The sequence below is a fragment of the Paramormyrops kingsleyae genome, chromosome 1, assembly GCF_048594095.1.
Source record: "Paramormyrops kingsleyae isolate MSU_618 chromosome 1, PKINGS_0.4, whole genome shotgun sequence".
Lineage (NCBI taxonomy): Eukaryota > Metazoa > Chordata > Actinopteri > Osteoglossiformes > Mormyridae > Paramormyrops > Paramormyrops kingsleyae.
The window spans coordinates 61,862,577-61,889,704 of record NC_132797.1 but is presented as its reverse complement, the minus strand read 5'-3'; the positions used below and the strand labels follow the sequence as shown (position 1 = coordinate 61,889,704).

Here is a 27,128-nt window from a genome sequence, read left to right as displayed (position 1 = left end):
AATATAACAGCACAGAGCCTCTGCTCCAACAACAGGAGCTCAGACCCAAACTGCAGTGCGGCACATGGTCACAGGCAACAGACTCGGAGAGGCTGAGTTACCCAGTTTCGAATCAGAGAGTCGGGAGAGTCGGTGAGTCCCTCTTCCAGCTTCCTGTTTCATGTGTTTTATCAGATTTGACCCAGAGCTATGTCCTGATGACAGGCCAGCCTTTAAGAAGGATTTCAGTGACTCTGTCGGCATGACCAGAATAAATCGCAGTACAGAGCCACATAACGCAGGCGTGGACATGGCAGGCGGCTCATTAATCGCGGCACGTTCCTCTGAACAGCAACGCTCTCAACTCGTTAAATCGCTGCCTCCTCATAAAGCTCAGTTTCGATCTTTGCTGAATTTTTTAAACACTGTTTGTTGTTGTTTTTTCCCTTTTGAGCATTCGAAATTCAGTAGTTGTAATTACCCCCGAATAAACTTTAACAAAGAAAAGGAACGCTGATGATGAATATAGAAACAGTCCCCACAGAGATGCAAACCACAGAGAACAATTTGGAAATATGTGGGAAAGGAGTCATGGAACTATCTATAAGTTCTCACAAGCAAAGTTGGTTTGTAAAAAGTCAGTGAGCCATTCACACAAGTGGCTACTTGAACTATTATTTGGAACCAAAAGAGTTCTGACAATCAAAATAAAACCATGCCATGTCAATGATCTGCTGAGGTGGGAGGGGGGGCTGCCAGTAAAATTTGTCATGGGGGGGGCTGATAGTGAAATCAGCCAATGTATTGGCCAATAGTTTATATATGTAATTATGTAAAGTGGACCTATATATATATATATATACATATATACACACATATATACATATATACACACACACAACCCTGGAGACAGAAGTCATAGACAGAGTGATGTCACAGAGATGTTATAGGCATCTATAGGCGTCCTCTGTGTGCCTGTGAGCAGGAGCAACAGGGAACACAAATAAAGAAGTGCACAATGACCAAAACAATTCTTGATTAAAATGAACAGGAATTGAAATACAGAGATATAAGCCTGCAGAATATTCTATCAGACCTTTGTTACAGTGAACACATACGCAAGGCAAATTGTGCTTCATGAATCTATTTAAAGGGTACAGTGTCAAATTTCTTTTAAAATATTTATGAAGACACATCTAACTATTATTATTATCAGAGCAAGTAGTCACTGTTGGGGTGCTGATTACTGCTGTCCAATTTTGAAGTGTAACAGTGAGAGAGCATGCGTGTGTGTATATATGTGTGTGGGTTTGTGTACATGTGGGTGAATGAAGATGTACCTCTGAAAGGCCTGGGAATTACAAACATGATTTTCTCTGCTTTTGTATAGACTTGTCTAGAACAGATTGTCCCTCCCATCTGCCTGAGGACTCAGCACCAGCTGCCTGGCCTCATCCCCCCACCAGTCCTCACCAGCTCTCCCTCCCTCTCTTGTTCCCCCCACGCCCCAGCAAGCATCAGCAGAGCCCCCCACCACCATGAACACTTGCCAGGGCATGAGGGGCTTCCCCAGGAGCCACCGGCCTCCCCCATCGCAGACAGTCCTGTACATGACTTTCGGTGAGTATGCCTCCATAGGGTCTGGCGCTCTGGGCATTTGGCTCATCCGTGTCACCTTCTGCCCTGGCTCTGCGCGGGAAGGGCAGAATACAAGGCAGCTCTGGCCCCAGAAATGAAAGCAGGGCAGCCTGATCCTAATGACCCATCCTGTCAAGGATCCGGGCGGCTTCGGGAACGGGAACGGGAAAGAGGCATGGTGCACAAAAAGGGCGGACGACCCACTTGCGGCTCCAGGAAAACAAAAGGGGTTTATTACAGAAAACACTACAAACGACTAACCAAAAACAAAGGACCACGAGGGGTTAAAAGCTGAAGGGGATTAAACAATACAAAATAACAAAAACCGACTACACGTAGAACACTGAAAAGACCTAAACCATCAAACATCGCAACCCTTAAAGAACAACAACTACTGCAGAACAACTACTGCAGAACATAGACAATCATAGACAATGAACCAACAAGGAACTAAACAGAAGCATGAACTAAAATACTAAAGGGGTAACGAGACTAACACAGGACAGGTGAGACTAATTAACAAAGACCAGGGAAACAGGGCACAGGTGAAACTAATACTCAAAGGAACTAAACAGGGAAGCTAATAACTAACCAAGGAAACAGAAACCAACACTAGGGAATCTAAATAGGTAAAGACAAGCAGGGGCACATGGAACAAAACCAAAACCAACTACAAAATCAGACACAGGAACTAAAGAAACTCAAATGAAACACCAGGGAGCAAAATACAAAAACAGAGGAGGCGGGATTCGAACACATGACAGAAGGGTACTCAGGACAGAAGGGTATACAGAGAACCACATGCTCAACACATTTAGCTAACAGGGGAGAACAAAGACTAACATGAAGGACAGGATGACCAGCAACACCTGCTGGTCAAGCAGGGAAGGGACACGGTAGGACCACAGCAGGGGCTGACCCTGACAGATCCATGTGCTGACTGACAGTACGACTGACAACACAGACACACCTCACTTCCTGCGCAAAGCTCAGACAGCCCCATAATCCTCTTGTGCTCAGCACCTGTTTGTGAACTTGACAGCGGGGTGGTGGCTGTGCCTTAAGGGGAATTGCTCTCACAGTCTGTCATGTTGGTGTTGGTCCTGTCGTTAAAGGTATATGATACATAATTACTCAAGGGACTGAACATTATTGTGCAGTTTCTGTGGTAACAACAGCAGTATAAGACAGAGCCACTAGAATAGCATAGTGATACTGTATTTATCTAGATACTAGGTAACAAGTAATAGGTACCAGATAACTAGAATGGTAATAGGGACAGTGCTGGCCACATGACTTCACCCACAAAGGATATGCATTTCCTCTCTGAATAAGCCGTCAATCACTGTGACAGTGTGGTTTTTCTCCTCTGTCACTGTAGTTATCTCCTCATTCTTCCTGTCACTCTTCCCTGCTGCTGTTTTTTCCCCAGTGTGATGCAGAGGTCCAGGGCTGGCCTCTCGCAGAGGACTGTCAAACTGCATTTACAGAACCTGTTAAGGAAAAGTGAGGCTCCTCCCCGCGTCCCCCACCCCACCCCCGCTGCTACGTCTACCTGCAGCTTGTCAGGCTGTAGGTGATTAAGCAGTGCTAATTAATTCAGCTCTCAGTCACCAGGGCTCCCCGCTAAATCGCAAGCGGTAATTTGCCTTGGATGTTAAACACGCTCGTGCAGAGAGACACCTCCTGTTATTCCGGAAAGACACACAACCACCACAAAAACAAGTAGTACACAAATGATTTGCATATAACACACAAATAATCGCAACAGCAAGGATTACAGGTGTATTAATTATGATACGAATGCCATGCACTATGGATTGGGGGCTCAAAGCAACTTTGTGGACATGGGGGACAGAGATGCTGCTGCAGATTAGGGAATAAGAGGGACAGAGACACCCAGCTTAAGGGATGTAAGGGACAGAGAAGCTCAGCTTAGGGGATGTAAGGGACAGAGACACCCAGCTTAGGGGATGTAAGGGACAGAGAATTAAGCTCAGTTTAAGGGATGTAAGGGACAGAGACACCCAGCTTAGGGGATGTAAGGGACAGAGAAGCTCAGCTTAGGGGATGTAAGGGACAGAGACACCCAGCTTAGGGGATATAAGGGACGGAGAAGCTCAGCTTAGGGGATGTAAGGGACAGAAACACCCAGCTTAGGGGATGTAAGGGACAGAGACACCCAGCTTAGGGGATGTAAGGGACGGAGAAGCTCAGCTTAGGGGATGTAAGGGACAGAGACACCCATGTTAGGGGATGTGAGGGACAGAGACACCCAGCTTAGGGGATGTAAGGGACGGAGAAGCTCAGCTTAGGGGATGTAAGGGACAGAGACACCCAGCTTAGGGGATGTAAGGGACGGAGAAGCTCAGCATAGGGGATATAAGGGACAGAGACACCCAGCTTAGGGGATGCAAGGGACAGAGACACCCAGCTTAGGGGATGTAAGGGACAGAGACACCCAGCTTAGGGGATGTAAGGGACAGAGACACCCATCTTAGGGGATATAAGGGACAGAGAAGCTCAGCTTAGTGGATGTAAGGGACAGAGACACCCAGCTTAGGGGATGTGAGGGACAGAGACACCCATCTTAGGGGATATAAGGGACGGAGAAGCTCAGCTTAGGGGATGTAAGGGACAGAGACACCCAGCTTAGGGGATGTGAGGGACAGAGACACCCAGCTTAGGGGATGTGAGGGACAGAGACACCCAGCTTAGGGGATGTAAGGGACGGAGAAGCTCAGCTTAGGGGATGTAAGGGACAGAAACACCCAGCTTAGGGGATGTAAGGGACAGAGACACCCAGCTTAGGGGATGTAAGGGACGGAGAAGCTCAGCTTAGGGGATGTAAGGGACAGAGACACCCATGTTAGGGGATGTGAGGGACAGAGACACCCAGCTTAGGGGATGTAAGGGACAGAGAAGCTCAGCTTAGGGGATGTAAGGGACAGAGACACCCAGCTTAGGGGATGTAAGGGACGGAGAAGCTCAGCATAGGGGATATAAGGGACAGAGACACCCAGCTTAGGGGATGCAAGGGACAGAGACACCCACCTTAGGGGATGTAAGGGACAGAGACACCCAGCTTAGGGGATGTAAGGGACAGAGACATCCATCTTAGGGGATATAAGGGACAGAGAAGCTCAGCTTAGTGGATGTAAGGGACAGAGACACCCAGCTTAGGGGATGTGAGGGACAGAGACACCCATCTTAGGGGATATAAGGGACGGAGAAGCTCAGCTTAGGGGATGTAAGGGACAGAGACACCCATCTTAGGGGATGTAGGGGACAGAGACACCCATCTTACGGGATGTAAGGGACAGAGAAGCTCAGCTTAGGGGATGTAAGGGACAGAGAAGCTCAGCTTAGGGGATGTAAGGGACAGACAAGCTCAGCTTAGGGGATGTAAGGGACAGAGACACCCATCTTAGCGGATGTAAGGGACAGAGAAGCTCAGCTTAGGGGATGTAAGGGACAGAGACACCCAGCTTAGGGGATGTAAGGGACAGAGAAGCTCAGCTTAGGGGATGTAAGGGACAGAGACACCCAGCTTAGGGGATGTGAGGGACAGAGACACCCAGTTTAGGGGATGTGAGGGACAGAGACACCCAGCTTAGGGGATGTAAGGGACGGAGAAGCTCAGCTTAGGGGATGTAAGGGACAGAGACACCCAGCTTAGGGGATGTAAGGGACGGAGAAGCTCAGCATAGGGGATATAAGGGACAGAGACACCCAGCTTAGGGGATGCAAGGGACAGAGACACCCACCTTAGGGGATGTAAGGGACAGAGAAGCTCAGCTTAGGGGATGTAAGGGACAGAGACACCCATCTTAGGGGATATAAGGGACAGAGAAGCTCAGCTTAGTGGATGTAAGGGACAGAGACACCCAGCTTAGGGGATGTGAGGGACAGAGACACCCATCTTAGGGGATATAAGGGACGGAGAAGCTCAGCTTAGGGGATGTAAGGGACAGAGACACCCATCTTAGGGGATGTGAGGGACAGAGACACCCAGCTTAGGGGATGTGAGGGACGGAGAAGCTCAGCTTAGGGGATGTAAGGGATAGAGACACCCAGCTTAGGGGATGTAAGGGACATAGACACCCAGCTTAAGGGATGTAAGGGACAGAGACAGCCAGCTTAGGGGATGTAAGGGACAGAGAAGCTCAGCTTAGGGGATGTAAGGGACAGAGACACCCAGCTTAGGGGATGTAGGGGACAGAGACACCCAGCTTAGGGGATGTAAGGGACAGAGAAGCTCAGCTTAGGGGATGTAAGGGACAGAGACACCCATCTTAGGGGATGTGAGGGACAGAGACACCCAGCTTAGGGGATGTAAGGGACGGAGAAGCTCAGCTTAGGGGATGTAAGGGACAGAGACACCCATCTTAGGGGATGTAAGGGACAGAGACACCCAGCTTAAGGGATGTAAGGGACAGAGACACCCAGCTTAGGGGATGTAAGGGACAGAGAATCTCATCTTAGGGGATGTAAGGGACAGAGAAGCTCAGCTTAGGGGATGTAAGGGACAGAGACACCCAGTTTAGGGGATGTAAGGAACAGAGACACCCAGCTTAGGGGATGTAAGGGACAGAGAAGCTCAGCTTAGGGGATGTAAGGGACAGAGACACCCAGCTTAGGGGATGTAGGGGACAGAGACACCCAGCTTACGGGATGTAAGGGACAGAGAAGCTCAGCTTAGGGGATGTAAGGGACAGAGAAGCTCAGCTTAGGGGATGTAAGGGACAGACAAGCTCAGCTTAGGGGATGTAAGGGACAGAGACACCCATCTTAGCGGATGTAAGGGACAGAGAAGCTCAGCTTAGGGGATGTAAGGGACAGAGACACCCAGCTTAGGGGATATAAGGGACGGAGAAGCTCAGCTTAGGGGATGTAAGGGACAGAGACACCCATCTTAGGGGATGTAGGGGACAGAGACACCCAGCTTACGGGATGTAAGGGACAGAGAAGCTCAGCTTAGGGGATGTAAGGGACAGAGAAGCTCAGCTTAGGGGATGTAAGGGACAGACAAGCTCAGCTTAGGGGATGTAAGGGACAGAGACACCCAGCTTAGGGGATGTAAGGGACGGAGAAGCTCAGCATAGGGGATATAAGGGACAGAGACACCCAGCTTAGGGGATGCAAGGGACAGAGACACCCATCTTAGGGGATATAAGGGACAGAGAAGCTCAGCTTAGTGGATGTAAGGGACAGAGACACCCAGCTTAGGGGATGTGAGGGACAGAGACACCCATCTTAGGGGATATAAGGGACGGAGAAGCTCAGCTTAGGGGATGTAAGGGACAGAGACACCCATCTTAGGGGATGTGAGGGACAGAGACACCCAGCTTAGGGGATGTGAGGGACGGAGAAGCTCAGCTTAGGGGATGTAAGGGATAGAGACACCCAGCTTAGGGGATGTAAGGGACATAGACACCCAGCTTAAGGGATGTAAGGGACAGAGACACCCAGCTTAGGGGATGTAAGGGACAGAGAAGCTCAGCTTAGGGGATGTAAGGGACAGAGACACCCAGCTTAGGGGATGTAGGGGACAGAGACACCCAGCTTAGGGGATGTAAGGGACAGAGAAGCTCAGCTTAGGGGATGTAAGGGACAGAGACACCCATCTTAGGGGATGCGAGGGACAGAGACACCCAGCTTAGGGGATGTAAGGGACGGAGAAGCTCAGCATAGGGGATATAAGGGACAGAGACACCCAGCTTAGGGGATGCAAGGGACAGAGACACCCAGCTTAGGGGATGTAAGGGACAGAGAAGCTCAGCTTAGTGGATGTAAGGGACAGAGACACCCAGCTTAGGGGATGTGAGGGACAGAGACACCCATCTTAGGGGATATAAGGGACGGAGAAGCTCAGCTTAGGGGATGTAAGGGACAGAGACACCCAGCTTAGGGGATGTGAGGGACAGAGACACCCAGCTTAGGGGATGTGAGGGACAGAGACACCCAGCTTAGGGGATGTAAGGGACGGAGAAGCTCAGCTTAGGGGATGTAAGGGACAGAAACACCCAGCTTAGGGGATGTAAGGGACAGAGACACCCAGCTTAGGGGATGTAAGGGACGGAGAAGCTCAGCTTAGGGGATGTAAGGGACAGAGACACCCATGTTAGGGGATGTAAGGGACGGAGAAGCTCAGCATAGGGGATATAAGGGACAGAGACACCCAGCTTAGGGGATGCAAGGGACAGAGACACCCAGCTTAGGGGATGTAAGGGACAGAGACACCCAGCTTAGGGGATGTAAGGGACAGAGACACCCATCTTAGGGGATATAAGGGACAGAGAAGCTCAGCTTAGTGGATGTAAGGGACAGAGACACCCAGCTTAGGGGATGTGAGGGACAGAGACACCCATCTTAGGGGATATAAGGGACGGAGAAGCTCAGCTTAGGGGATGTAAGGGACAGAGACACCCATCTTAGGGGATGTGAGGGACAGAGACACCCAGTTTAGGGGATGTGAGGGACGGAGAAGCTCAGCTTAGGGGATGTAAGGGATAGAGACACCCAGCTTAGGGGATGTAAGGGACAGAGACACCCAGCTTAAGGGATGTAAGGGACAGAGACACCCAGCTTAGGGGATGTAAGGGACAGAGAAGCTCAGCTTAGGGGATGTAAGGGACAGAGACACCCATGTTAGGGGATGTAAGGGACGGAGAAGCTCAGCATAGGGGATATAAGGGACAGAGACACCCAGCTTAGGGGATGCAAGGGACAGAGACACCCAGCTTAGGGGATGTAAGGGACAGAGACACCCAGCTTAGGGGATGTAAGGGACAGAGACACCCATCTTAGGGGATATAAGGGACAGAGAAGCTCAGCTTAGTGGATGTAAGGGACAGAGACACCCATCTTAGGGGATGTGAGGGACAGAGACACCCATCTTAGGGGATATAAGGGACGGAGAAGCTCAGCTTAGGGGATGTAAGGGACAGAGACACCCATCTTAGGGGATGTGAGGGACAGAGACACCCAGCTTAGGGGATGTGAGGGACGGAGAAGCTCAGCTTAGGGGATGTGAGGGATAGAGACACCCAGCTTAGGGGATGTAAGGGACAGAGACACCCAGCTTAAGGGATGTAAGGGACAGAGACACCCAGCTTAGGGGATGTAAGGGACAGAGAAGCTCAGCTTAGGGGATGTAAGGGACAGAGACACCCAGCTTAGGGGATGTAGGGGACAGAGACACCCAGCTTACGGGATGTAAGGGACAGAGAAGCTCAGCTTAGGGGATGTAAGGGACAGAGAAGCTCAGCTTAGGGGATGTAAGGGACAGAGACACCCAGCTTAGGGGATGTGAGGGACAGAGACACCCAGTTTAGGGGATGTGAGGGACAGAGACACCCAGCTTAGGGGATGTAAGGGACGGAGAAGCTCAGCTTAGGGGATGTAAGGGACAGAGACACCCATCTTAGGGGATGTAAGGGACAGAGACACCCAGCTTAAGGGATGTAAGGGACAGAGACACCCAGTTTAGGGGATGTAAGGAACAGAGACACCCAGCTTAGGGGATGTAAGGGACAGAGAAGCTCAGCTTAGGGGATGTAAGGGACAGAGACACCCAGCTTAGGGGATGTAGTGGACAGAGACACCCAGCTTACGGGATGTAAGGGACAGAGAAGCTCAGTTTAGGGGATGTAAGGGACAGAGAAGCTCAGCTTAGGGGATGTAAGGGACAGACAAGCTCAGCTTAGGGGATGTAAGGGACAGAGACACCCATCTTAGCGGATGTAAGGGACAGAGAAGCTCAGCTTAGGGGATGTAAGGGACAGAGACACCCAGCTTAGGGGATGTGAGGGACAGAGACACCCAGTTTAGGGGATGTGAGGGACAGAGACACCCAGCTTAGGGGATGTAAGGGACGGAGAAGCTCAGCTTAGGGGATGTAAGGGACAGAAACACCCAGCTTAGGGGATGTAAGGGACAGAGACACCCAGCTTAGGGGATGTAAGGGACGGAGAAGCTCAGCTTAGGGGATGTAAGGGACAGAGACACCCATGTTAGGGGATGTGAGGGACAGAGACACCCAGCTTAGGGGATGTAAGGGACGGAGAAGCTCAGCTTAGGGGATGTAAGGGACAGAGACACCCAGCTTAGGGGATGTAAGGGACGGAGAAGCTCAGCATAGGGGATATAAGGGACAGAGACACCCAGCTTAGGGGATGCAAGGGACAGAGACACCCAGCTTAGGGGATGTAAGGGACAGAGAAGCTCAGCTTAGTGGATGTAAGGGACAGAGACACCCAGCTTAGGGGATGTGAGGGACAGAGACACCCATCTTAGGGGATATAAGGGACGGAGAAGCTCAGCTTAGGGGATGTAAGGGACAGAGACACCCAGCTTAGGGGATGTGAGGGACAGAGACACCCAGCTTAGGGGATGTGAGGGACAGAGACACCCAGCTTAGGGGATGTAAGGGACGGAGAAGCTCAGCTTAGGGGATGTAAGGGACAGAAACACCCAGCTTAGGGGATGTAAGGGACAGAGACACCCAGCTTAGGGGATGTAAGGGACGGAGAAGCTCAGCTTAGGGGATGTAAGGGACAGAGACACCCATGTTAGGGGATGTAAGGGACGGAGAAGCTCAGCATAGGGGATATAAGGGACAGAGACACCCAGCTTATGGGATGCAAGGGACAGAGACACCCAGCTTAGGGGATGTAAGGGACAGAGACACCCAGCTTAGGGGATGTAAGGGACAGAGACACCCATCTTAGGGGATATAAGGGACAGAGAAGCTCAGCTTAGTGGATGTAAGGGACAGAGACACCCAGCTTAGGGGATGTGAGGGACAGAGACACCCATCTTAGGGGATATAAGGGACGGAGAAGCTCAGCTTAGGGGATGTAAGGGACAGAGACACCCATCTTAGGGGATGTGAGGGACAGAGACACCCAGCTTAGGGGATGTGAGGGACAGAGAAGCTCAGCTTAGGGGATGTAAGGGATAGAGACACCCAGCTTAGGGGATGTAAGGGACAGAGACACCCAGCTTAAGGGATGTAAGGGACAGAGACACCCAGCTTAGGGGATGTAAGGGACAGAGAAGCTCAGCTTAGGGGATGTAAGGGACAGAGACACCCAGCTTAGGGGATGTAGGGGACAGAGACACCCAGCTTACGGGATGTAAGGGACAGAGAAGCTCAGCTTAGGGGATGTAAGGGACAGAGAAGCTCAGCTTAGGGGATGTAAGGGACAGAGACACCCATCTTAGGGGATGTGAGGGACAGAGACACCCAGCTTAGGGGATGTAAGGGACGGAGAAGCTCAGCTTAGGGGATGTAAGGGACAGAGACACCCATCTTAGGGGATGTAAGGGACAGAGACACCCAGCTTAAGGGATGTAAGGGACAGAGACACCCAGTTTAGGGGATGTAAGGGACAGAGAAGCTCATCTTAGGGGATGTAAGGGACAGAGAAGCTCAGCTTAGGGGATGTAAGGGACAGAGACACCCAGTTTAGGGGATGTAAGGAACAGAGACACCCAGCTTAGGGGATGTAAGGGACAGAGAAGCTCATCTTAGGGGATGTAAGGGACAGAGACACCCAGCTTAGGGGATGTAGGGGACAGAGACACCCAGCTTACGGGATGTAAGGGACAGAGAAGCTCAGCTTAGGGGATGTAAGGGACAGAGAAGCTCAGCTTAGGGGATGTAAGGGACAGACAAGCTCATCTTAGGGGATGTAAGGGACAGAGACACCCATCTTAGCGGATGTAAGGGACAGAGAAGCTCAGCTTAGGGGATGTAAGGGACAGAGACACCCATCTTAGGGGATTTACATTTACATTTACATTTACAGCATTTGGCAGACGCCCTTAGCCAGAGCGACTTACATAAGTGCTTTAAGACTCCACAATGAATTTTTCCCGATACTAGCTCAGTAAAAACCAAGGCTATGAATACCATCGATCTAATACTCTGTTGGAAAAGTGCTTTTTTTTTTTTTTTTTTTTTTTTTTAAGTAATGCAAGTATAATGCCAGAAGTGCTAATTCAGGTATTTCTGGAAAAGGTGTGTTTTAAGTCGTCTTTTGAAGACATTCAGTGACTCAGCTGTTCGGACATCTAGGGGGAGTTCATTCCACGAACTTGGTGCCAGAACAGAGAAGAGTCGGGAGGTGTGTCTTCCTTGTGCCTTGAGGGGTGGTGGGACCAGTCGAGCAGTGCTGGAGGATCGGAGAGATCGTGGTGCAGTGCGGGGTGTGATGAGGTCTTTTAGGTAGGATGGAGCCAGATCATTTTTGGCTTTGTATGCGAGCATCAGTGTTTTGAATCTGATGCGGGCAGCCACAGGAAGCCAGTGTAGGGAGCGCAGCAAAGGAGTGGTGTGGGTGAACTTGGGAAGGTTGAAAACAAGTCGAGCAGCTGCATTCTGAATCAGTTGGAGGGGACGAATGACGCTCAGTGGTAAACCCGCTAGGAGCAAGTTGCAGTAGTCAAGGCGGGAGATGACGAGGGACTGAACGAGTATCTGGGTAGCCTGTGTGGAAAGAAATGGACGTATCCTTCTGATATTAAACAGGAGAAACCGACAAGAGCGGGAAACGTTGGCGATATGAGAGGAAAAGGATAGACGATTGTCCATGGTAACCCCAAGGTTGCGAGCAGAAACCGAAGGACGGATCAGGGAGTTTTCGAGGGAGATCGCAAGGTCCAGGAGGGGGGATGAGTCAGCAGGGATGTACAGCAGTTCCGTTTTACTCGGGTTGAGTTTCAGTTGGTGAGCGGTCATCCAAGATGAGATATCAGCTAGACATGCAGATATCTTAGTGGAGACATGAGTGTCTGAAGGAGGGAACGAGAGGATGAGTTGAGTGTCATCTGCATAGCAGTGGTATGAGAAGCCATGAGAGGATATGACCTCACCAAGAGATTTGGTATAGAGGGAGAACAGGAGTGGGCCAAGAACTGAGCCCTGAGGGACGCCAGTGAAGAGACTACGTGGGGTAGATGTGAGTCCTTTCCATGTCACTCTGTATGATCGGCCTTCGAGGTAGGATGCAAGCCATTGCCAAGCCAAACCACCAATGCCAAGACTCCTAAGGATGGATAGGAGAGTCTTGTGGTTAACCGTGTCAAATGCTGCTGATAGGTCAAGAAGGATGAGGACAGATGACAGCTTAGCTGACCTAGCAGCATGCAGCTTCTCAGTTACTGCTAAGAGGGCAGTCTCTGTGGAGTGAGCTGCTTTGAAGCCAGACTGATTAGGATCCTGGAGGTTGTTCTGAGAGAGGTAAAGAGAGAGCTGGTTGTAGACTGTGCGTTCGAGGATTTTTGAAAGGAAGGAAAGAAGAGATACTGGTCGGTAGTTGCAAGTGTCCGAGGGATTTAGAGTGGGTTTTTTCAAGATGGGAATGACCCTGGCTATTTTGAATGCTGTTGGTACATGACCGGAAGTTATGGAGCCATTAATGATAGTGGTGATGAAGGGGAGAAGGTCCAGAGAGATTGTCTGGAGCAATGTGGAAGGGATTGGATCCAGTGGGCAGGTGGTAGGGTTGGAAGATGAGATGACTTTCATGATCTCATCAACTGTAAGACTGGTAAACTGGGTCAGTAAGGGGGAAGGGAAATGTAAGGGACAGAGACACCCAGCTTAGGGGATGTAAGGGACAGAGAAGCTCAGCTTAGGGGATGTAAGGGACAGAGACACCCATCTTAGGGGATGTGAGGGACAGAGACACCCAGCTTAGGGGATGTAAGGGACAGAGACACCCAGCTTAAGGGATGTAAGGGACAGAGACACCCAGCTTAAGGGATGTAAGGGACAGAGAAGCTTAGCTTAGGGGATGTAAGGGACAGAGACACCCAGCTTAGGGGATGTAAGGGACAGAGACACCCAGCTTAGGGGATGTAAGGGACAGAGAAGCTCAGCTTAGGGGATGTAAGGGACAGAGAAGCCGAGGCAGCTTAGGGGACATGAGGGACAGAGAAGCTCAGCTTAGAGGGTGTTAGGGACAGAGACACTGCGGCAGCTTTTAGGGGATATAAGGGATACAGACGCCGGCGAGGCTTATGGAACATGAGGGACAGAGACATCAGGTTAGCTTAAGGGACGTGAAGGATACAGATGCCGGTGTGGTTTATGGAATGTGAGGGACAGAGATATCTGGGGCAGCTTTTAGGGGACATGAGGGATACAGATGCCGGCGTGGTTTATGGAATGTGAGGGACAGCGATATCTGGGGCAGCTTTTAGGGGATATGAGGGATACAGATGACGGCGTGGTTTATGGAATGTGAGGGACAGAGATATCTGGGGCAGCTTTTAGGGGACATGAGGGATACAGATGCCGGCGTGACTTAGGGAACATAAGGGACAGAGACATCAGGCCAGCTTAGGCAATATAAGTGACTGAGACACCATTTTTCTGATGTGAGAACTTATATACCATATATAGTAAGGGGCCAGTTTAACTTGGCTCACTTTGTCCAAACCTCCCAAGCAGACTGAATATCGGTGCTGGTCCAAAGACCAAGCTTGTTCTTTCCCATTAATCTGGTCCTTTTATTTCTGCAATCTTAATTGATAATGGATTTGTATAGGGCTACTTGTCGTTTGAGCTGCTGAATATAACTGCATCCAGGTGTTGGTCGTCATGCCCCCTGGTGATGACTGCTGGGCTGTATTCTGGGCTGTTTGTCTGGCAGTCTGGCTGACAAACACCTGTCCACCAGCTACTGACGGACTGTGAGTGCTCAGGTTCTATTGAACCTGGTAATGCATCTGAATTATTTCTCCTGAAAGGGCTTCTGTGTAAATATGAGATTCAAAGGTTTGGTCAGGAATGTAGAACACAGATAGCAAAGCTTTTAGATGGATGTACATGATCCGTGAGGCTTAGAAGATGAAACCCTAGTAAGATGCCAGATCGTGTGTCCTACCAGACCCAGCAGAAATCTGTGTGTTCAGATCTATCGAAATAACATAAGGGTTTCTCATCGAAAAATTAAGTTTCATCTTAGTGTTACTGGATAAATATGGAAAAATGCACAGTTTAATCATTTGCTCATAGCAGTTTGTTTCCAGATAAATCCATTTTGCTACCAAACAAATTTGCTCGGCAATGTTGACAGAATTTTTGTCATAGGCATCGGCCTCAGATGCCGCGTAGAGGTGCCGTGTGTGAGGCCACGTCGTACTCAAAAATTATTACAACATAGAGGCTCCGTTCAGTGATGCAGGGGAACCTCGAACGTTCATTAGCCAGGGGAAAAGAAGCAGGACGTCAGAAAGTAGTCAGAGCAAAGATTGTATATAAACCCCTTTTCTACTCATAATCAGAATTATGACAAAAATGGCTAGTGCATTTGAAATAAGGTAGGACTGAGAAAGTCTGCAAATATTTGTATGGCTCCTCACTACAGGAATATAAAGACTCCCAGATGGTTACAAACTAAAATAAAATGCATTTGTACTGCAATGTCATGCCTTATGTCACATACATGTATGTTTTTGCATTAGTGTTATTATACTTTAGATTTTTTAGTTGCAGTTATTTTATTTTCATTTTTTTTTATTTCAATTTATGGAAATGCTTTTATTGATGTATTGTAAGTACATATTGAACGGTTAGTCTTAGCAAGATTGTTATTTATTTTTATAACATCCGTAGTACACCTCATAAATGTCACGTTTAAGAGCACCTTTGCTGTGCAGCGCTACCCCAGGCCTGACGTCAAAGTACATGGTATAAATATTTTGGATCACGACCAGTCCGGCAATGTCTTGCGTGCTTGAAGTAAAAACCAGCATTAAGAGGGGAGATTATGTGTGTGAGCTTCTATTTGTAAAGCCAAAAGCTTCTACCGGTAATTAGAAATCTTACAAGAATGGAACACATTATGGGATGTTTTTTAATTACCCATATACCTAGCGACTGTAAGAATTGAAAGACGCATCTGAAGTAAGCAGCTGTAGAAATATAATTACCCATAACTACTTCAAATAGGAGATATTGCTAAATTAATGGAAAGCGGGCAGATTCACACTGATGACTTTGGAGGTCATTGAGTTCTTTTTTGCCCTTAATTCAAAATTAGAGACTTGTAGCTAATTACACATTGAAATCTGTGTTAAAATGAAAGTAACCTCAGTGAAACATGCTGCTGATTATCCAGGTTGATTCCCATTAGGGGTAATTCTCCCCTATATGCCCCGAGGTCCCAACCACAATCAGGTACTATCCTGTTCCTGTCAGTGAGCAGCTGATGGTTCAGGACTGGCGGTTCAATGTTCCAGAACCACAACTGGATGGAAATGGAGTGTGGGAGGTTCAGTGGATGTTAAACTGCAAATCCTAGGGGTTCCGACAGAAATAGGGGTAGGAATATCTGCTTTTGGGTGGCCCACTCCACACTCAGGAGAGAGATACATGGGGCTGTCCACTGTCACCATGGTGACCCAGTCATGCCTTTTGAACTCTGGTCTAAGGAAGATGTAGAGAAACAGCAAAAAACAATGACCGTGCCAGCAGGGCTTAAAAACACCGCCACCCCCTGTGGCAAAAACAGGGATGTGCAGTGTGTTTAGACAGAAGACCACATCTTCCTGCATTTGCGGCACTGAATGGCCACAGTTCACAGGATGCCTGTTTCACGCATCTCTTGGCACCCAGGACTCATGGCCTGGTGCCTTGGAAATGGCTTGGCTCTCTGGGGCTCTCCATGGACCTGCCACCACCCACTTCGCTCCTCTTCAATCAACATCGTAACACAGCTGCTTATGCATCCCCAACAGCGATGCCTCTGCCAGATCCTTCCTGGTGCGAGGGGAGGCCGCGTATAGCCACACAGATAGACACTTAACGAGTGTTGTTTCAGGATGGCAGTCAGCTGAAATGTAGCCGGAAGCAGGGAGGGTATCCTACAATTTATATTCCATACTTTTTATACAGGGGGCACCAGAAAAAACCCAGTTCACGCAGCTGATGGGACCACGTATTTGTACAGGCCTGTCTCTGTTTCCAGAATCTTCTCAGGGGCAGTTGATTTGGCTCACCTCATTTCTGTTCGAGTTACAGCGCCCCCTGTGTTTACACTTCACATTTACTCTGTTTACACATGTGGGCCATTCAGGTTTACAGATGAGAGCCTGTGAGTCCCTCACCAGCTTCCCCATTTGAGGAGGGACCAGGTCTGTTTATATTGTGACAGATGACCGCTTTGCATGACAGTGTGAGATGTTCCTACTAAGCTGTCAGGCAGAGAAACTGAACAAAACCATCATCACTGCTGCTCTAGATGTAGCTAATGGCTCTGCGAGGCACTGGAGTCAAACGCCAGGTAATTTCATTTCTGCGTAAACAAAGACCTTTATCCCAATTATTAAAAGAGGAATGAACAATCATCATGTATGATGAAAAAACACTTATTTCCTCTTAACAAACCGCAATTAAGCCCCCAAGATACATCACAAAACTCTTTTCTCTCGTTGAAAATAACCTTTTGCCTTCAATTATTTTCTGAAGCTTTTGTCTAATATGATTCATGATTGTTCTGCTTTAAACCTATACAGGGGGCCAGAAATAATTGATTGTCTGCATGAAAAGGGGATGTCATGTTTCAAACAGCACTCATTTAAAAACTGCCTGAGGGAAGGTTGTTTTTTGTTTTTAAGGCCTTCAATTCTGTATGCCACTGAATTTACTGGCAGAGTCCCTATAGAGTCCGCATCATTTTGTAGGATCATGCCGATACCACCATCGATGTTGTGTTCCCTCCGTTTATAGGTCTGTCTGTCACTCGCGCCTCTGCCCAGTGGCCCCACCACTGTCTTTATCACCACAGCGCTGTTTCCCACAGCCTGCCGGCCCCTCAGTTAATGAGCCGCCTGATCATAAAGCCCATTATGGGACAGGCGGGACCAGCAGCAGGCCGCCCCAATCCAGCACACAGTCACAGTCTTCGGTTAGCATGAGAAGCGGCTTCTTTGTTTATTACACAAACTATTAAATGCACCCCATGCCCAACACTTTTATGGTTAAATCTATAGTTGCTTGCTTTTTGAGATGAATGATATTGCAGTATAGCAGCTCGATGACTGTGGATGTCATAATTATTTTACCCAAGATCATTTTTGTCAGTTTTGGGATGACATATGCATCGTTTTAGCGCTTTTAATGTGTGGCAGACTTTGAACACACAGCTGATGTATGTAAAAACAGCCTTTGTGTCGCAAACTCTGCTCCAGAAAGCTGACCACCACTCTGGGAAGCCAGTCATGACTGCAGGATGTTTGGGACTGGAATGCTGCAGCACTCTCTCTATTCGTCACCAGCTCCAAAGGCCCTGGGTACAAAAAGCCATTATCCCAAATGCTGAGCATGGCTCTGAACTGTTAAGCTCACCTGGCATGGCTGGCAATCTGAGGTTGAGTGGCATAGTCTTCCAGTTGGGCCCAGTCACCATGTAATGGGAGCAGTGGTCAGTGAAAGCCCCTGGCACCTCAGAGGGGGAGCATGGCAAATGCTGAGAACGTGGTCATGGCAGGACCATGTCAGTTCCCTTTCATATACTGAGGGTCCATCGGAGGTGACAGACAACAGAATCAGCAACACAGACTGTCAGCAGGACTGTGGGGCTTCCACTCTGTGCCTCAACCCTGCCCCCCCCAGTGAGAGCTTTATGCCCTTCATCACCGATTGGATAGGTGATTGGGTAGAAGTACTGCAGAAACTTGCTGACTAATAGGGAGGCAAGGCAGTGAGGCTGGAGGGTGAAGAAAAAAGAGGAGAGGAGAGGAGGAGAGGAGAGGAGATGTGTCATCTCTGCTGAGGGGGATTGGGGGGGCTCATAACACTGACATTCAGATTGTGCCCCAGCTGTCATGTGTGGGCGAGGGCTGGCACACTCAGGGTACGTAATAACACTTATTGGACGCTTTACACCCTGGCATCTCTGAAGCAACAAACAAACAGTCGCTGATCCGTTTTCAAAGTGCCTCATCCTTCCTGTCATTACAATTTTATGAGCCATTAATGCCTGCACTCTGGCATTCTGGGCCCAGGTCAGTGTCTGTGATATCACACCATCCCAATGAGATTCTTCTGTTTTCATACATCAAAGGCTATTGACCACAACAACAAAAACAACAACAACAACAACAATAATAATAATAATAATAATAAAACATATCACTGTACCATTCAAACACATGATCATGTGGCATTATACTAATGGGAGAACCCAATTGCATCACCCTTCATGTCTCCTTAAAAACAACCATGTACAGTTCAGCCTGAGGTCTGTAATTACTATAGACAAGGGGAGCAAAGAATAGGACTCAAAGGGATCATAACTGATTCTCCCCATGGCCCAGCAAGTGTTCTCTCACTTGTAGCTCCACTTGTGATAAACAATGTGCTGTTCCAATGTTCATCCCATCCATTTCTGTGCTAAAATGGACACCCTCTGGAGAGAGGGCTTTGAAGTAGCAGTATCTCCGAGAGAAAAAAACTGTAAGATAATCAAAACCTGCAAAATAGTTTCTAAAACTTCATGTTATCTCACCCATGGACTTTGGGTGCATTAAAGTGCTTAATAGCCGTTCATTAAAAGTGGCCACAGTGAGACACATGCAGCTTTGAGGAGGCCACCCTTATATTTGGCTCCAATAAAACTGTTCTGTTCAGCACATTGCTCTGCTGTTTCTGCTGATGCAGAGCTTGAATCTGCTTGCTTTTCCACCACTTACAGTGGATTGTGGGACTTTACATCTATAACTTTAGTACCTGCACCTCTTCTGATTAGCACTGAATTCTCCAGCGATCGGTTCCCTCTACACGTGGCACCTTCTTCACCTCCCATTAACTGTCCTGTCCCAGTTTTTAGTCCTGTCACCCTAAAAGTCTGAGGTACACTTGGTGTTCACCCTGCTCCTCATCTTCACTCAGTGTAAAGTGCCCCCCATCATGCCACAGAGTTAATTACACATCAAAAAGAAACGGTTGATGGGAAGATGCTGATTAGAATCGCAGAAGAGCATTAATTTACAAGGCTGAGTTTTGCCCAGTTCAAGTGCCTGTCAAGGGCAGATCTTTATGGATGTTGAAATCTCAGCAGATATGGAGGCAAGTGAAATTTATTCTGGAGGAACTATTCATCCGTTATGGAGAAGGAGATGGCAGCATACAGACGGGCTCAGGCAGTCAGCAGCATGGAGCGAGAGCCTGTGATTTCCTCAGGCTGAATTTCTGGCCTGACCTGCTCGCGATAAACATTCACCATTGCAGGATGACAAAAAACAGGTCTGCACTGCAAAATGGCACGAGTGCAGATCTCACACAAACATCAATTCCTTCTGACTCATCTCCCACCCAAAATCAGATGCTAACCCCCACCCCCCGCACATACCTGACACCCTGGAGATGCAGACAGTGCCAAACTCACACCATACATTAAACCTCAGGAAACCAACTGGGGTTTTTTCCCCATGTGGGATTTCTGATATATGGACAGGCCAACCGGATCAGCTGGAAGGAAACACACACAGACATGTTTATTGTTACAAATTCAATGAATGAAGAACACTGTTAACAGCAACCAAGGCCCAGCGTTGGTCAGGGGGTGACTTACATTTACCTCAGGACAGGCAGTCGATTAGCTTCATGTTTTTTCTTGTTACCTAAAATGGCCATTTTATTGTTGTGTTTGCAGTTTTTGTTTTGTGAATCCCTCCCTCCATATCCCTTTATTCCTGTATGGAAAAACCCATAAAAACATCCATCTCTGCCCTTTTCTGTGGAGGCCGATTCCTTCGAGTCATTCCTCTCCCTTCTTAAAGGGCCAGCACTCCGAGCTGCAACTCTGTTCGCTGTGCTCAATCCAGCCGCCGCTACCCGCCTCTCTGTCCTGCTCTCCACAGACCCTGCTTCGCTCATACATCCTTTCTGGCTGCCCTGCAGCGGGCGATAAATAAAAAATCTAATGTAAGAAATGAAAGAATTCAGAGCAAAATTTCCAAGTGTCTGTAACAAACAGGGAATTGCTTCCGAGAACATGTTCGTAAATAATGGAGAAATGCTGGGAAAACCAGTGGAATCGCATCCTATGCAGAATGTGGTGTCTGCCCTGTGATCACACACCCCAGGAAGGGCATTCGGGAGAGGGGAAGTCAAGCCTCACACTGCACTCAGTGTTTCATCTACCTTTACTACTCCAGGATATGACCCCACACCCCTATCCAAAGGCAAAGGTTCAGAACATGTATGGAAACCCTGCGGGTCACTTTTCAAGGCGAACTAAACAGATTTAAGTCAAAGGAGGGATTCCTCCATACATTAAGTCACAGGAGGGATTCCTCCATACATAACTAGCTGTTGGAACTGGTGAGCTTGTTTGCTTTCACTAAAAATTATCTTGTCATTTGAAAAATGTAGGTTGACTGAATTTTACTGATCTCGGTGGAATTTTCAGGGATAGTGAAGATTTAATTTGCTGAGTTCCCTGAGATTACTGTCAAGGTAAAAGCTGTTTCTGCCTGGAATGTCCTACAAAAAACCATTGTGTGACCATACTCTACTGAAAGAAGACAGCTTTAATGTGAAGAATGACACGCTCATTAAGGCAGGGAGCCCCTTGCTGGCTGCGGGGCAGAAACATTGTAAGCCCATGAAAATGTACTTGGGCCCTGTGAAGTCATTAGCCAAACAGGAGGGATGGCACATCCTGATGGCGGGACCATACAGGGACACGGAACACTCTGGATAATGCTGATCTACTTTGGCTTTTGTTTGAGCTGATTCACACATCATCCAGCGGGATCGCTTCCTGTATTTTTTTTTGCAGTAGTAAAACATCAGGGGGGTATTCCAGAAAGCTTGGTTAACTTACCATTTGGAAAATCATAACCTCTGGGTTGATATACCCCAAACCCGCATACCATGAGTATGTCGGTTCCAAAACACCTGAGAAGAGTAAGTTCAATCAACCTCCTATTGGTTACCCCGAGTTAATGCGCGTGCACCGTGCATACATAAAGACGTTTTCAATGGATCGCCGATTTCATGAGTCAAAATGGAAAATCAAAGTGCAAAAAAGAGAGCGGCATACTTCACAGAGGCGGAGTTGGAAGTTTTAATGCACGCATATGAGGAATTCAAGCCAATAATAATGAAAAAATGCAATACGGCTGCATCGGCTAAAGAAAGAGAGTTGGCTTGGCAAAAAATAACGGACAGAGTAAATGCGTGTGTATTAAATTGCAAATTTGACATCGCCTCCCCTTTTATTATAATGCAAAGTAATTAAACACCCCTTATGCATCCTTTTGACTGTTAAATCACTATGAAAGCTTTTACTTTTCCTGCCATTCATTTCTTTAGGTTAAAATAACAATGTGTATCGACTAGGAATATATGGTTTCTTATTTAATAAGGTGTAATCCTTCTGGAGCCAGAAGAACTTTGAGCCAAGTCAAAATGAAACACAAAAACATTCTGCAAAAAGGTATTTGATTACACGATCACTGAACTATTTATTAAACACGATTTAGTATATTCTTTCTGTCATGTAGCTAGTAACCAGCAAGTAACCATTGTACTGTCCTGTAATGATTCAAGTGTGCAATACAAATATAGTAAAAAGAAAAAAACACATTGTATAAAGCAAAACATACCCTGCTGAAATGTCTGCCATAATGATGATTCGTGGAAAATTCTGGCATCATCCACAGATCCTGGCCATTTTGCCTCAACATTAGTAATGATGTGGGTTGCCTCACATATTACCTATAGTTAGTGGAAAAAAGTAATGAGTTTGATGATTTTAACAAGGCAAAAAATTAAGGATACAAAATCAAGTTACCTGCACATTGATACTATAAATAGATTTCCTATTAACATAGTCTCCCTCATTTATTGAAGGAGCTTTAATAGGAATGTAGGTGCCATCAATGCACCCAATTATAAATGAATGAATGAATGCCTTTTATTGTCACTATACATGTATTACATGTATTCCAAATTACATTTGGAAACCCTGAAATAGAAAGTCATATATGGAAGTAGTGTGTGTGTGCAGGATGAATACATGTATAGATATAAATAGTATGACTACATATTAAATATGCATCATAGATTTTACTACAAAGGACAAACCTACCACTCTGTGGAATTCCTCTTTAATAACACGCAGAGCTTTATGGACAGGGAACTGTACAAACATGTGTAAGAAGCGTTAAGTACCAGACATACTGTGCGAACGGCTCTACACACAGTTGCCTTTCCCACATGCTCTGCGTCGCCCATATTGTACAAAAAATGCCCTGACGCAAAAAACCGAAGTGCTATGCACAGAATGTTTTCTGTGCTAAGCGCAGACCCGCGATTTGGGTTTGTGACATTTGCAATATGTGGTTTCAAGAGATGTTAATTAAATTAACGATTCTTTCGAAAACTGATAGCGCTTTTTCAAATAATCATTAGGAAATGAAAAGACATCAATACGCGGTCTTATAACTGTCTCCCAGCGAAAAAAACCTCATATAATTTGTGCCTCCACGTCCACAGGATCGTCATCAAAAGGGCACGCCATGCTCAGTAACCTTCTGAAACAAACTTACCCTGGAACATAACCTGTTCAGTAGCAGGTTATCTTCAGAGAGTAAGCTGCTATGGTTACGTACATACCCAGAAAATTACCCCCGTTTTTGGAACCGAAAGTTGAGGTTATCCACTAACTTACCCTTAAACTTACCTGGGTATGTCACATAACCTGCTTTCTGGAATACCCCCCAGGACAAATTAATCGAAAATAAACTGCATGTTAATGCGCTGAAGTTCTGGATGGGATCCTGCCATAACACCTTTGAGGGCAGTGTATTATGGGAAATTATTCACTGGCCCACCTAATCATAAGTTAGGCCCACTTGGGGGTTATGCATATGACTCTCCAAGTTTCAGCTACTTGTTATTCAGTTAATTGGTAATTGTTAGTCATAATGTCTTTTTGACAATTGATTTTAAAAAGAGCCTAATATTTAAATACCCCTCCACCAAGTGTCTTTCACACAGTAAATAACGAACAGCCAGCGTCCATCCCTCTGAGGACATTAGAATCAGAGGACCATATTCAGCAATGATTAAACAAGGGCCAATCATCTCCTGATGTTCACCTAGGGTCCCCTCTCACAAGGAAACAGCAGAGACAGAGATCTCAGTCACTCCACCACCCCCACCCCTGGCCCCTAAACACCAAAACAAGGCACTGATCCTCCAGCCACCAACTGAGTGCTGTCAACCGGTCCTTCCAAAAGGCCTATTTCAACCCTGTTTAGGCAACCCCAGATTTTTAAATGTCATTATCTTTACTTGGAGATTTCAGAATGTGTAGGAGTGAAGCCTGGGTAGATTTCAGTTATCCTGCAGTCTTACTGGCAGGATTCTGGCTGATTCTTTTTCATGACTTCTCAATTGGATAAATGAAATGCTAACTTCAGGGCAGGGCTGTTGCCCATGTCTGGGAGATACGCAATTCAGGCCATATATTACCCCTCCCGAATATGCCACCTCCTTCTGCATAGCCTACTGTTTGCTCCCAGGGGGTAGGGCAGACCAGGGCAGCAGTCCAGCATGCTGCCCTGCAGGCTGAAGCTGACTCTGAAGTTTCACTTCTCATGTTTTTGGTCATCAGCCAAATGATCATTTTAATATTCGGGGCAGCAATAAATTATTCTTTGTGGCTGATTTTTACTCAGGGCATTAACATGGCATTGAGTGCAGCCCACACACACCCCACCACTCCCAACCCAGTATACCAGTATCACCTGCAGCCAGACAAAGTGCGGAGCAGGCATGTGTGTTTATTTTAAAATGATATGACTGAGGTTTTTATGACCAGCATGGTTTTCTACACAGGCCTGTCCAGGTGGCCCTCTGACTGTACTGTCATAGCCAATTCTCCACTGTAAACCCTCAGGAAAGAGTTCTGATCCATCTCAGAGGCCACTGGACAGGGCCGGGACCTGGGAACATGTGCTAGGGGAGGCTAGGGCATTGAAAAAGGCAGATGGGGGTATACAAATGGAGCCATTAATCAGAGGTCTGTTCCTGGATGGGGGGTGGTAATGAGGCTGGGGAGAGGCACAGCACCATGGCGCCACACTCAGTCTCAATTATAGCCCCCCCAAGACCCCCCAACCCCAAGATTTAATACGCCTGTGAACTCTCTGTCTGCCCCAGCCCCCGCCCCACCCAAGCCTCGTTATTCTGGCATGCTCCATAATGAGCATGGGTTTGCCGCTGCTTAACTGATGCTGATTAATGAAACGTTAACGATGGCCTAACATCTAGGTGTTACAGATAATTAAGCATCAGTGAGCTTCCATTTATGGTATGGCTGGTGGATCATGCCGCACTTCTCCACAGCAACCTCAAGGAGGCGAGAGCCGTTCACTCGCACTCCTCACAAGAGGAAATTACATGCTTTTACCCAAGGCCTCCCTGTCCTTCAGAAGGAGTCCAGGCACACGGGGCAGATGCTCCACTACAATAATTCATGAACACCTTCACCTCAATCACGCCCTTTAATTAGCACGTCTTCCACTATTGATGGATACAGAGGGCTCTATAAATTCATCCAGCAGCTGTCTGGCCCAATGCACCTCCATCAAAATGTCTCTGTAAGAACAAGCAACAAAGCCCGCATGCTTGATGAAATACATAAACTTTTCCTAACGGTCTACCGTGTTCTCAAGGACTGCCGCAAAGTTTCACAGCCTTGGAGAGAGTGAGGAAAAGCATACACACAGATGGGATTTTCATTGAGGACTGTACCTTACGTGGGCTTGGATATGTAAACTTTCTTCGTAAGCAGGTGCCGGCGCGGACTATGGACCTGTCATCACAGAAGGTCGGTAAGAACAGGCTGACACCATGCAAAGAACTCCAAGTGAGATGGCCCTTCTAACTGCAAGAGCATGGATGTGACTGTAATACAAGAAACAGCAATTTAACATGAACCCAAGCTAGAGGTGTTGCATGACTTTTGATGGGATAACTGCTATCCCTCATGGAGACAAGGCTGTGCAAAAATAGGCAAAACTGCATCCCTCAACATGTAGGGATCTAGAATATTCAGGGCCACCTCAAGCTTCACCCAAGCACCCTGCTCCAGTGCCCGCATGTTCTTCCAGCTTTTGAGAGCAGGAGGGAACTGGTAGTCTGTCAGCCCGAGTTTGCTAATTGTTCTGGATCTCAGCCATCAGAGGCCATTGCAGAATCAGTCAGCCAACAGGCGAGATGCAGAGTGCAATGGCTGTGACGCATTAATGGGGGGGAAAGATGCAGAAAAAAGGGCTTGTTTCAATCTAATGGGGCCCTAATGGGGGCCCAAAAACTATCCATGGGGTTTTTATGCCTCAGAGATTTGAAGGAATTTTATGTTACCTTATGCTTCTGCTTGTCTTACGCGCCTCCAAAGTGCAGTTTGGCTCTATAATTTACTTCTAAAATGGGCAGCAAGGTTCATTAACCACAGGGCCTCAATGGTGCCATAATCTTGGTCAGAAATGCAGGATTGGGCAGCATGGCCTTGCAGGCCAGTTCCACTGCAGTGTGGTGTGTCTGACCGCTTCCGTCTGCCACAGGGATCGTGAGCGCCATCTTGTTCATGGTGCTGTCCCTGGCTCTGACCCTGATGAGGTTCATCTACCGGCACAACGGCATCCACAACCTCGAAGAGCTCAGAGCCACCGAGAACGTCATTGCAAGCCGGAGGGGAGAGTTCGCCAGGCAGGGGGTGGTAGATGAAAGCAAACAGGAATTCTTCATCTGACAGGGGAACACTGCTGAAAGTGAGGGGAACCAACAAGAACCTACTCCAATGGCTGATGGCAAACGGCCAGCCTACTGTAGCGTTCCAGGTAACTGGTAAACCTTACCCATTACTACCTAGAAACACCCTTTGTATTTCTCTATTGCTATATTGGGTAACACTTTACTTGCCCATGTTTTTAGTAATTTATAAACACATTCATAACAAATAATTTTGCATTCATAAAGCATTATAAACATGGCTAGAAATATTCATCACAACTCGTAACACATTATACGCATGTGTATTACACATTATGACTTCCTTATGAAGCTCTCATGTATAATGCACTATAGACACCTTTACAATGCAGTACAAAGCATCCTTAATGCTCATACTGACCAGTATAATGTATTATAAAGGTATCTATAGTGCATTGTACATGAGTGCTTCATAAGGCAGTCATAAGGCATGATAAACATGGGCATAATGTGTTATGCCTTTTTATAAATATTTATAATCATGTTTATAATGTTTTATGAATGCATTATAATGCATTATGAATTTGTTTATAAATGACTAAAAATGTGGCCTTATGTAAAGTGTTTCTAACTGAGGCACCTTCGTGTTCCTGAACTTTTCATTTGCTGTCCATGAAATTATTTCTGGAGGGGTGATCTGCCTTCAAAGGGAACCTCTAAGGAGTCATTAGCCACTGTCATCGGCGATGACTGCTCTGATGTC

General features: G+C 47.3%; 1 protein-coding gene across 2 annotated transcripts; it reads left to right on the top strand.

Annotated features, from left to right (window-relative positions):
• LOC111842927 (glycophorin-C-like) lies at positions 1–26,815 on the top strand. 2 transcript variants are annotated; one of them, XM_023810057.2, is made up of 3 exons: positions 1–132; positions 1,491–1,599; positions 26,218–26,815. In XM_023810057.2, exons 2-3 carry the CDS (start codon positions 1,518–1,520, stop codon positions 26,403–26,405), a joined length of 270 nt encoding a protein of 89 aa, XP_023665825.1. In that variant the 5' UTR covers positions 1–132; positions 1,491–1,517; the 3' UTR covers positions 26,406–26,815. The 2 variants fall into 2 exon arrangements, with proteins under 2 accessions (XP_023665825.1, XP_023665824.1); XM_023810056.2 differs by having other exon boundaries at positions 1,370–1,599.
• Positions 26,816–27,128: the final 313 nt, after the last annotated feature.